Source organism: Anolis carolinensis, chromosome 1 (assembly GCF_035594765.1).
Source record: "Anolis carolinensis isolate JA03-04 chromosome 1, rAnoCar3.1.pri, whole genome shotgun sequence".
In the NCBI taxonomy this organism is placed as follows: Eukaryota; Metazoa; Chordata; class Lepidosauria; order Squamata; family Dactyloidae; genus Anolis; species Anolis carolinensis.
In genome coordinates this window covers 208284289-208297293 of record NC_085841.1, presented here as the reverse complement: position 1 = coordinate 208297293, position 13005 = coordinate 208284289, and the positions used below count along the sequence as shown (strand labels likewise).

General features: G+C 40.7%; 1 protein-coding gene across 8 annotated transcripts in view; it reads right to left on the bottom strand.

The window, feature by feature from the left end:
• Nucleotides 1-1523: 1523 nt before the first annotated feature.
• wipf1 (WAS/WASL interacting protein family member 1) overlaps nt 1524-13005 on the bottom strand; it is a 119140-nt gene continuing 107658 nt past the window's right edge. For all 8 annotated transcript variants that reach the window (XM_008119225.3, XM_016996848.2, XM_062969159.1 and 5 more), the window contains one exon: nt 1524-8546. In XM_008119225.3, the coding sequence (XP_008117432.2) occupies nt 8491-8546 (56 nt within the window). In that variant the 3' untranslated portion in view covers nt 1524-8490. The remainder of the gene's footprint in view (nt 8547-13005) is intronic.

Here is a 13005-nt window from a genome sequence, read left to right as displayed (position 1 = left end):
CCTGACTTACCAACCCCCCCCCGAACGGTCCCTCATCGGTGGTTCTTCCTCTGCACGTTTGCCGGCTGCGGCCTTCGGTTTGGGTAGACCTCTGCCTTCTCCTTTCCTCTGCCAGCATTCAGCAGCCCTGTGCCCCAGTCGGCCGCACACAAAACAACCGCTCCTGCTTGCTTTCACATTCCCTTTCAGCTCTGCTCTCCTCCCGGTTGGAGTCGATTCTCCCTTCCGGCTTTCCTCTTTCATCTGTGGCTGTTGATGCTGCCCTCCTCTGTGCCTCCTCGCTTGGGCCAGCAATGTCTCGACGCGCCCTGCTAGCTGGATCCACCTGTGCAATGTGTCAGGCTCATCGCGGTGCACTGTCCAGGAGAGAATCTCCCGCCTGAGTCCTTCTTTAAAGATCTCAATCTTGGTCACTGCAGACCATTCTGGCACCTTTTCAGCGAGGCATTGGAATTCCTCCGCGTATTCAGATACCGATCTCTGTCCCTGGGAGACGGTCTTTAGCTTCTCCCTCGCCCGGATCTGCTCCAATGGGTCTCAGAAACGGGCCTCCAGAGCTTCCATAAAGCGCCTAACTGACCCCAAACATGGGCCGTGCTGTGCGTGCAGCTCGACGTACCAGCTAGCTGCTCCCCTCTTCAGCACTGCACCGATGGCCCGGACCCGGCTAGACTCGGTTCTTAAGGTATGGGCATTGTCTTCCATATAGCCCCTCACCGTGGTTAGGAAAAAATCCAGTTCACAGACTCTCCTCCATACTCTATCCTCAGCTCCTCTCGTCTCTGTTGGGGTCCCTGTGGCGGCAATCCCCAATGTTCCGCCCGTCGCAAGCCCCCTTGAGGCCTCGGAGGCCCTGCTGCTGCTTCCCGTTGCCCTGTGCCATGCCCGGCATTCGCCAGGGGCACCAGGGGTTCAGGTTGGAACGTAGCTGGGATTCCTGGGGGCCTTTCCCCTTCGTCGTCGCTCTCCTCCACCCGCGTCAAGCTTACTAAGGTCCTGGGTTGGGCGCCGAGCTCTCTTCGCATTCCCCTTCCCTTCGGTGCTGGGAGGTCTGCGAAGCTCTGGCTGCTTCCCACACTCAAGTCCCCCATTGAGCCAGTCCGAAGTTCCCTTCCTTTCTCTGGCTCCGCCAAAGGTGCTAGGCGTTCCATAGCCCTCGACATTATTGCCAGGATGGTCTCCATCGCCAACACCCTCTCCTCCAGGAACACCATCCTTTGTGGGGATGGGGAGTGTAGATCTCCCTCTCCTCCGGTGCTGTCTCTCTGCACTCCTCCAAGCCTCTGGGTTACCCCGTTCTGCTGGGCATAAGCAGTGGATGACGCTAGGCCTGCCAGCTGGTGGAAATCAGCATCCGGCTCGTCGGGGGTGGCCCGTCCCAACTGACCCCCTCCTGCGCCCAGGAGTTCGTCTTCCTCTGTCTGCATATTACACCTCACCGCTGCAGCGGGATGGTGCCAATATTCTTGGCTTTGCTGTCGGCTCACTACAGCCGCTGCTGAATGAATACACGAGACACGCTGTGTTGTTACCAGAAAGTTTACTGCAGGAAACATCGACATGGAAAAAGCCAAGAATGGGAGGCGTCTGCCAGCATTCCTTTATATACCCTCCCCCTCATTTGAAGAAGCATTTCCCGTCCAACAAAACCCGGCGAAGTTTCCCCGCCAAGTCCAGCAGCCGTTTCTTCTCAGGATCTCGAGATGCAGGTGTCTTATCAGTCCACATTGTCAGTGACCCTGAAACTCAGAGCCATACCCAGGCTCTAGTAGCAGGGTTCTGACATACAGTTTATATTAACAAAGATTTGGTCTAATCTTATTTTTTTATTGTTGCCTTGGAAAGTTACTTTTGTTGCCTAGTTTGCCACAGTGGTAACAGACAATTTAAAATATGCATTTTATAATCCTAAACAAGGCAGAATAAAAACAATTACAATATTAACATGTTTTAACTCTAATACACTTGTACAAGTTCATGGAAATGAGTAGGGGATATGCATGACAAATAGCAAATTATTCATTCATTTTGAAGTTCTATTGACTGATCCATAGAACTTACTTTGATGCAGCAGGCCATGAAAATCCATTATATTTCTATATACAGTTATTGAAGTCCAATGTTAGACAGAAAAGGGGTTGGGATACAGCTCAAATAGCAAATTCTATAAAACAATTACTGGTTTATCATTCACATTTTGAGGCGATGGGGTAGATTTAAGCTTTAAAATGTAGTAAGGCACCATTGGAAGACTCAGATTTGCTTCTCCTGTTTGATCACTGCATGGTCAAATAAATACTTAATCTAAAACATTTATCACACAACATGTTAAACTTAAAAAGCTGTGCTTTAATATATATATTAAAGGGCAAAAGCGATATTATACCCAAGTGCATCCTATAATCTGTTTCTTTGAAGTATTTTCCTATAACATTTAACAAAACAAAACACAATTTGAGAAAGATTCCTATAGGAGAGAAAATGCTAAGATGCTCCAAGCTCTCCAAGCTCCAAGCTCTAGTTTGTTTGCTTCTTTCTCTGAAGGCCACAATTCTAGAGGCTAAGGCTTTGGTTGAAATTTCAGGAACTAATATGCAATGGTACAGTATATTGGCAGCGTAAAACAGAAGTTGAACATCAGAGTTTCTGAATATCACAAGTATGGATGCTATTTATAAAGCAATGGCAGATTTTGGGTTGCTGTCAGTTTTCCGGGCTGTATGGCCATGTTCCAGAAGCATTCTCTCCTGACGTTTTGTCCACATCTATGGCAGGTCTGATCTCCCAACCTCTGAGGATGCCTGCCATGGGTGAAACGTCAGGAGAGAATGCTTCTGGAACATGGGCATACAGCCCGGAAAACTCACAGCAACCCAGTGATTCTGGTCATGAAAGCCTTCGACAACACAATGGCAGATTTTAACTCTTTATGAACAAGGCCTGGACAGTTCAATCCCACATAATCATATTTGTTACAGAATCCACACAGAAGGTAGGCATTCTTGAATATCAGGACAATTTCCCCAAATTTCAGCCACATGCAGTTATGTTGTATAAAAAGAAAAATGGTGTGGACCAAAAAAAAAGGTATCCCAACAAATCTCTTGATCTTTATCATTGAAATCTGTTTTTTTGTCCCAGCCAGCAAAAACTATTGAGAAAAAAGTCATGCCATTATTTAGTGAATGATGAAAATGTGCAGAAAACATAACACGCTGTAGTTGTTAGCAACATATCCCCATTGGAAGAAAATAAAAATGTGAAAGCACTACGTTGATATTTGGATTCACTGGGGAAATGCCCCATACTACAAGAATAATCTTGTATCTAATTTAGTTTGATTTTATTACACCTATATTTTGGTTCCCTGTGCACACAAGCACTCCTTTGGATAATTTTGTATTTTTCAATATATTGGAATTCCCATTAGAGTCAGAAAATATCCCACTACACAAACAGTGGCCTTCAGTCTAGTCAATGCAAACACCAATTACAATGGCCTTCCGAATTTCACTCCACCATCTTCACTTGACTCAAGGAGAAAATTTAGGCCTTAAGTAACTTATGAAAAATGCACAGCATTTGGAGTATTAAAAATCAATGTATAACTTATTTTCTACTAAATTCACTCTTCAAAAGAAAACTAAATGTTTCAATTTCAGCAACAAAATATACTTAATAATACAATCTTTTCCATCCTGTGGAGTTTTTATGAAACATCATACATACATAGAAGGGGAACTGGATTGAAATTGCAACGATTAATACTGTAAATAGCTCAGGTTGTTAAGGATTTAGAAAAAAAGTAACAGTCCATTGAAAAACTCAAGATTGTAGGCAATATTTGACCCCAAAAAGTACTAAAATATTGCTGCACTAATGTCTGTGCAAAAGCCTTTCAAAATGAGCTCTGATCTTGCAATAAGACCTCTCTGGATGGAGTTTTGGATCCCTGAATGTATTAATCAGCAAAGGTTCTGTCACAAGCATGGCCTTGAGGAATCTATGTCAACATTAGGCCCAACAAATATATATTTTTAACTTTTTTTTTCAAAAAGGTATTACAAATCTTCAACTGTATATTTTATACACTGATATGGAAAATGCAAAGCTATGCTTTTTTTTATCTTTTCTACCCACTAAGCTCTATCTTACTTTATTTACTATTGAGGGGATGACTGAATGATTCCAGTGCACTAGTCTAAAACAAGGTGCCATCTTGGCCAATAAGGCCACTCACACAAAGCACCATGAGGAATATTTCTAAATTCCTTTTAGGAGTTTTATCTAAGATACACATTTGTTAATAGCAACTGTTCATGCAATATTATATGTTTTTTTTTGTGCATCTCTAAAGAGGTCTCACCAGTAATGGTCCCTTTCACAATTCAACTTTGAATAATACTAATAATATAATTGAATAATAATAATGCAGCTGGAATTTTCAACTCACCCACTTCTTCCTCTCATTATGACATCGCCATCAAGGCTATACTGTTGCCTCCAATTTGCACAGGAATGTAGGAGATGATACATGGCAGATCCTTGAAGGCAACGTCAGAGCTTCCTTCCTTTCATAAGCAGTCATTCAATTCTTCTGGTCTACAGCCACAGTTCCCTCAATGGTCCTGTATTGCTCACCATGTAACTTCATCAAGTGAAGTACAGTAGAGTCTCACTTATCCAACACTCGCTTATCCAACGTTCTGGATTATCCAACACATTTTTGTAGACAATGTTTTCAATACATCATGATATTTTGGTGCTAAATTAATAAATACAGTAATTACTACATAGCATTACTGCGTATTGAACTACGTTTTCTGTCAAATTTGTTGTATAACATGATGTTTTGATGCTTAATTTGTAAAATCATAACCTAATTTGATGTTTAATAGGCTTTTCCTTAATCCTTCCTTATTATCCAACATATTCGCTTATCCAATATTCTGCCGGCCCGTTGATGTTGGATAAGTGAGACTCTACTGTAATTGCAAAATGATAAAATCCATTTCCCACCAGTCATAATTCCAGAAATACGATTCCCCTACTCCCAACCATCACTTCAGAACAAAACCTAGACGACCTTTCTAGCAGCTTTCCAAGTGAGAAAAAGCCTGTGAAAATAATTAATTCTTCCAACAATATCAGAACTCATATGTTGGGCAGCTGTTTTGCACCCGTATGGAAAACTTAATGAAAACTTGTAACAGGTCAATGGAATGTGTCCTGCCGTCAGATATTTCCTGCTTGTATCTGGATAACAGCTGTCACACACAACTGGAAGGAAAAAAGGTGTCTCTGACACCCAAGAGCCAAATAAAAAGGAACAATGGTTAAAACAGATTTAACTGTACCGTGAGAAAAATGGATGCTTGGGGTAGAGATAGTAGCAGAAAACCACAGAAATTCTTATTAATGTGCTTTGGTTCATAAGTGCACTAACTCATGAAAAATATTTGTCTTGCATAGTTCAAAAGTAGAGTGCTTCACAGTAATCCACAAAATTATGGGGAATTGCAGAATAATGCAGATCCCAGAGAAAAACTCTAGGAATATAACTGTTAATAAAATTTAAGTTTAACTACCTAGGGGACAGGGATACTTTAATACTGTTACATTTTAGCACCCCAATTCAAAGAAGCATATGTGCAGCAGCCAGGACTTTGCACACTTTAAAATACAAATCAATACCAAGCCAGCTGTTAGCCTAAAAAAGGGAACTGGAAAAACTGAAACCAAGCCCTGGGGCCACTTCTGAGATGGGCACCAGAAAAGTTTTAGCCTATTTTTAATGGTGGCTCTGTATGTATTATCCTAGCTGCCCAAATAGGGAGCAGGACACAGAAAGTTACTTTTATAAAGTAGTTAAGTTATATGTCCTTGGTCCAGAGGTACTTACCACGATAGGTACATAGTTATTCAGTTCCTCAAAAGTAACTAAAACATTTGCCCTCAAAAAATCTGAATGCAACAACATGAAGCATAGTACAACCCCTGTACTATTTCTCTGATACTATTTGACTGCTCAAGGAGTGACTTATCCTTAATTAGCTTGTAATCATAATATATCTTCATTATACTTCACAATTGGAAAGAAGAACTATCATTTGAGTTCTTCATTATTCATAATATTCTACTCCTGAGCTCTGACTGGGAGCGAGGAAGAGAACTTTGCACAGAGCACCTAGTTGTATATGTAGCTCCACCACAATAACTTAACAATTTTCATACAGATAGCCATGTATGCCCATTTTAGTAGTAAAAGAGAAAGGGACCTTCTGGCACTTTCAAGACTGCAATTTGTTTCAGACTATAGCCTACTTTTAAAGATGTAAGCAGTATTGTAGGGCTTATAGTTGATGATATGCTCCATGTCCCCAACCCCCTCTCCCTATATATTTGAACCTGTATTTTGACTATATTGGACTGGAAGAATACCATACAACTGCACTGAAAAACTTAAGAGACCCACTTCCAGGGAGGAATATTTTTTGGAGTGTGGGCAAGTGTAACTGTGGATCATAGAATCATAGAATAGTAGAGTTGGAAGAGACCTCATGGGCCATCCAGTCCAACCCCCTGCCAAGAAGCAGGAAATCGCATTCAAAGCACCCCCGACAGATCGCCATCCAGCCTCTGCTTAAAAGCCTCCAAGGAAGGAGCTTCCACCACAGTCCGGAGCAGAGAGTTCCACTGCCAAACAGCCCTCACAGTGAGGAAGTTCTTCCTGATGTTCAGGTGGAATCTCCTTTCCTGTAGTTTGAAGCCATTGTTCCATGTCCTAGGAGCCATGTTTAAATACAGGGTGTTTGAAAAAGAACTCCCTAGTTTTAAGTGAGTTCTAGGGAGTTCTTTTTCAAACACCCTGTATTTGAAAGGATGTTAAAAGGAAAAGGGAGCAGGCTTGTTTTATGCTGCCCTGGTGACTAGATTCAGAGTAATGGATTCGAATGACAGGAAAGAAGATTCCATCTGAACATTAGGAAGAACTTCCTGACTGTGAGAGCTGTTCAACAGTGGAACTCACTGCCTTGGAGTCTGGTGGAGGCTAGAATCATAGACTCACTGCCTTGGAGTCTGGTGGAGGCTAGAATCATAGAATCATAGATTCTATGATTCTAGCCTCCACCAGACTCCAAGGCAGTGAGTTCCACTGTTGAACAGCTCTCACATTCAGGAAGTTCTTCCTAATGTTCAGATGGAATCTCCTTTCCTGTTATTCAAATCCATTGCTCTGAATCTAGATATTCAGAGCAATGGATTGCTCTGAATCTAGATATTCACTCCATGGAAAGCAGGGTTGTACCATACATCAGCTTACATCAATATAAACTGGTTAGTCTTAAAACTGTCATATGCCTCCTTTTTCCAACCATCTTGCCTCACATGCAGAATTGAAATGTGGATAGAAAATTTCTATGGACTTCTGAAAACTGATACCAGTGTTACAGCAATTGAGGTAAGGATTGGTCTCTGGAGGGCTAAACTTCAGTATAGATTGTCATGCAATTATTGCTAGGAGTACTGTTGTGTCACATATGTTTTCAAGAATCCTGAGTCCCTTTGGGGAGATAGGAGGTATATAAAATAAAGTTTTATTATAAGAGTAAAAATTCACTGGATCAGTTTGATCCAGAATCTCATACAGATCACTATTTGAAACTATCTTCAGAAATCAAATTTAGCACAGAATTCAGGGGCAACTAACGACTCTGAACAAAGGATGCCCCCAGGCAGGAAGAAGCCAGGAGATGAAGCTATTCAATGCTAATTAAGGTGATTAATTACAACATTCACACTGGCCTCCAACTGACAAGATTTCTTCTCTCACCCTGGAATTTCCACAGATATATAAACCTTCCTTGCTTAGTTTCTCCATACCTCACAATCTCTGAGGAAGCCTGCCATAGATGTGGGTGAAACATCAGGAGAGAATACTTCTGGAACATGGCCATACAGCCCGGAAAACATACAACCACCCTGTGATTCCGGCCATGAAAGCCTTCGACAATATAGATGAGTATGATCTATGGGAGGAACTTCCAAAGAAATTCTGCTTCAGGAAGAGTTGAGCTCCATTAAACATTATTAGTCTGAAATAGATTCACTGAATCATGGTGAACTTGTCATTTAGTAATTGTTTCAGTGGGTCTGCTGTACGATTCCAGCCCTTGTGATAGGGAAGAACAATATATCCGGCGCAGGTCCAAAACCTTATTGGAAATAAAGTCTAATATTACCACTACAAGATCTTTCCACAAAGTGTGGAATAGCTGAAACGCATCTATGTTTGAGTAAGCAAAGAAAGCAAGTACTTCAAGTCTTTTTGAATTCAAAGAGAATTCAAAATTGGATTCTGCTGGTTGGGTGTGGACTCTGTGTTCAAAAGTGCTGAAGGAGAGGAAGAAGCCTTCTGAAAACACCAGCTGCAAATGTGAGTTCAAGGGAAGTTTTAGAACAGCACACAGTCATTGTGAAGAATCAGTTTCACCTCGGAATAGGCGGAAGAGGGGGAGCACCTCTTTCTCTACGGCTGGATCCACCTGAAAGAGAAAGACCTCACAGTGATCCTTTTATCTGTATTTTCAAAGCTAACCATCTAAAATGGCCCCATCACTCAAATGCAAGACACCTCTATTAATACTGAATGGATTCAAAAAACAATTAATACCTGCTACATTAATCTGTGTTTTAAAACTGTGATTTCAAACTGTTTTCTAATCTGTTCTTTTATAACTGCTTAATAGGGAACTGCGTTTCCCCTTCTCAGGGCTTTTGTGCTGGTCATGGACCGTAATAAAGAAAGATTGCCTCCAAAGAAAGAGCCTCTTTGTAATCATGTGTGTGATAAAAACTTAAGAATATGATGGCTTGAGAGGCCTATAAGGTAACCTTCTACTGGTGGGAGTTGTTTGAAACTTTACTGGGCAAATATTTATTTATTTATTTATTACATCATTTCTACCCCGCCCTTCTCACCCATCAGGGGACTCAGGGCGGCTTACAATATACATCGGAAACACAGTTAAAAATCATCCAAGATTAAAAATTACAATAAAAATTAAAATATAAATTAAAAACCAGCATAATTATACATCTAAATATACATTTCAGGCGCATTTTTCATGTCCAGGTGAGGGTCTGTCAATGAGTCATATATTCATATTGCAATTCTGCTGTTACTCATGCTCAAATGCCTGCTCCCATAACCACGTTTTTGTTCTTTTTCGGAAGGACAGGAGGGAGGGAGCTTCCCTAATTTCGTTTAGGAGGGCGTTCCATAGGTGGGGGGCCACCAATAAAAAGGCCCTGTCCCTCGTCCCCGCCAGCCGCACCTGTGAGGCTGGCGGGACCGAGAGCAGGGCCTCCCCGGAGTATCTCAAATTCCGTGATGGGACATAGCGGGAGACACGTTCGGACAGGTAAGCTGGGCCGGAACCGTTTAGCGCTTTATAGGCTAAAGCCAGCACTTTGAATTGTGCTCGGTAGCAGATCGGCAGCCAGTGGAGCTGACGTAACAGAGGAGTAGTACGCTCCCTGTACGTTGCTCCAGTTAACAGCCTGGCAGCCTCCCGTTGGACTAGTTGAAGCTTCCGAACAGTCTTCAAAGGCAGCCCCACGTAGAGTGCGTTGCAGTAATCTAGTCGGGATGTAACAAGAGCGTGGACCACCGTGGCCAAGTCCGGCTTCCCAAGGTACGGTCGCAGCTGGCGCACAAGTTTTAATTGTGCAAAGGCTCCCCTAGCCACCGCCGAGACCTGGGGCTCCAGGCTCAACTATGAGTCTAGGATCACCCCCAGACTGCACACCTGCGCCTTCAGGGGGAGTGTGACCCCATCCAGCACAGGTTGTAACCCTATACCCTGTTCGGCCTTCCGACTGACCAGGAGGACCTCTGTCTTGTCTGGATTCAATTTCAATTTGTTGGCCCTCATCCAGTCTGACACAGCGGCTAGACACCGGTTCAGGACCTGAACAGCCTCCTTAGTGACAGGTGGGAAGGAGTGACAGAGTTGGACATCATCTGCATAGAGATGACACCGCACCCCGAAATAACGTTTGCAGGCTTTTCAAGCATCACAAACCTACCCTTTCTGTACCACCAATCCCAATGTTGACCAGATATCAGAATATTATCACCACTGTACTATAATGGTAGCTCACACTATAAGGGAGGGAGGGGAAGGGAAGATATGCATCAGCTGTGGAATGTTACTTCTGTCATGCTACTTTCATATTTTGAGGGGAATGGGAATACCTTTTGCTTAGAACTTAATTACAATGAAAATGTAAGTTAAACCGAGCTGTGGCACAGCTGGTTAGGAGCCAGCAGCAATAAATCACCACTGACTGAGAGGCTGTTGATTCTAAGCCCAGGTTGGGGTTAAGCTCCCAACTGTTAATAGCCTAACTTGCTCTCCACTTAAGCAGTTTGAAAACAGCTGTGTCTGTAAGTAGAGGATTCTAGGTAACGCTTAATATGGAGAGGCTAATTTAACTTAATTTATTATTATTATTTTATATTTATTGGACTTTTAATCTTATAAAATAAAATAAGTTTACAACAAAAGAGTGAACATTTTGGTTGTATAGAAAGTAGGAATACAAGGGAAAAGAGAGGCTGAGAGAGAGAAAAAAGGGAAAAAAGAAAATATATATATATGCATGTATATATATATATAAAAAGGAGATTCTATCTAACAATAGTGAATTCTAAAAAAAAAGAAAAAAGAAAAGAAAAAAAAGAAAAGAAAAAAAGAAAAGAAAGATTTTTTTTAAAAAAGGTTTTTTGACTTCCTTCTTACTTTGATAGTTCTGTAGTTTAAATCCAGTCCATATATTCTTGTTTCAATTCTGCTTCCCCTCTGTCTTCTTCTATTCCTTGAGATTGCATACTTTCAACAAATGAGGTCTATCTTCATCTGTTTCAGATAATCTTTTACAAGGTCCCAGTTAGTTTCTTTCTTGGGTAAGCCGTGGTTGGGCGTTAACCAATAAGTAAGTCGGTCCATATTCATAATCTCTAGCACTTTGTGTAACCAGACTTCTTTTTTTGGTATTTCTGTTTGTCTTCAGATCCTGGCATAAACTATTCTAGCTGCAGTAGCCACAAAGTTATAGGTATATTTAAGTCTTTGGTTCCAGGTCTTTTCCCACTGTTTCAGATCAATTTGGTGGCCAATATTCTGGGCCCATTTGATCAGACAGTCCTTTATTTGTTCCTTTTCCGTTGACCACTCTAGTAATTGTCTCTATACTTTAGAAATTAGCTTATTTTCTGTCCTCATAATATTGTCCCAGAATCCCGTTTTCTCTGCAAAGCTTATTTCTTTATCTTTTCTGAATGCTTCTATTATTTGTCTGTGTTGAAACCATGAGCAATTAGGAAAATTAGTTTTAATCTCTTGTTCCTCTTTTAGTTCTATCTGCCCTTTTTGTTTTGTTAGTAAGTCTTCGTAAGTGGGCCATAATTGCCAGCCAAGTTCTCTTCTTTGGAAAGCTTCCAGAGAAGATACCCAAATCGGGGTATAACTATAAAATCTTGACTTGTACCGGTCCCATATTTTTATGAGGTTAGAAAAATTTCTTTCTATCTTTGTCTTATTATACCAAATGTAGGCATGCCAGCCTCTTCTTAAATCGAGGCCTTCCAGGGTCAATGTTTTCCGGTTTTTTAGTGTTGCCCAATCTTTTATCCAAATGAGGCCTGAGGCTTCATAGTGTAATCTTAAATTAGGTAAGCCCTTTTCTTTTCGTCTATTAAATGTAGCCGTTTTATTCTAGGTTTCTTGCCCTGCCATATATATTTAGATAAGTCTTTGTTCCAATTGTTAAAATTTTTTACATTTCTGATAATTGGTAGGGATTGAAATAAATATAGCAATTTTGGCAATACAGTAGAGTCCCACTTATCCAACACTCGCTTATCCAACATTCTGGATTATGCAATGCATTTTTGTAGTCAATGTTTTCAGTACATCATGATATTTTGGTGCTAAATTCGTAAATACAGTAATTACTACATAGCATTGCTGCCTATTGAACTACCTTTTCTGTCAAATTTGTTGTATAACATGTTTTGGTGCTTAATTTGTAAAATCATAACCTAATATGATTTTAATAGGCTTTTTCTTAATCCCTCCTTATTATCCAACATATTCGCTTATCCAACATTCTGCTGGCCCATTTATGTTGGATAAGTGAGACTCTACTGTACATTCATTTTAATAGTGGATATTCCACCCAAGAGAGATAATTTCAAGTGTTTCCAATTGTCTAAGTCCTTTCTGATATCCTTCCATATCTATTCATAATTATTCTTCATCAATTGAGAATTCTTGGCGGTGATGTCAAGACCTAAATATCTTATTTTATCTACCACCTGCATTTCTGTTATCTTTGATAATTCTTGCTTTTGTCTTTTGTGAAATGTTTTTTGTGAGTATCATCATTTTCTTTTTATTTAATTTCAGACCTGAAACCTCCCCGTACTTTTTGATTTTGTTAATCCATTTCACTATGTTATCCAATGGATTATTAATAATACATATAACATCTTCAGAAAAGGCCCTAAGTTTGAATTCCTCTTTCTTTATTTTTAAGCCTTTCAGATTTGGGTCCTCTCTAATTTCATTGAGCAGGATTTCTAGTCTCATGATGAAAAGTAATGGAGAGAGGGGGCATCCCTGTCTAGTTCCTTTACTTATTTCTATTTTTGATGATTCTTGCCCATTTATTATTATCTTCGCTTCTTGTCTTCCGTATATCGCTTCTATGGCATTCGAAAATTGGTATCCAATATCTACTTCTTTCAGCAATAATTTTAAGATGTCCCAATTTAGATTGTCAAATGCCTTTTCTGCATCCAAACTCAATAGGGCTAGTTCTTCTTGATGGTTTTTTTCCCCATAAAACTCTAATACATTTAAAATAGTTCTCACATTGTCCTTAATCTGACGTTTAGGTAAGAAGCCTGCTTGCTCCTCCTTAATCCACTCATTC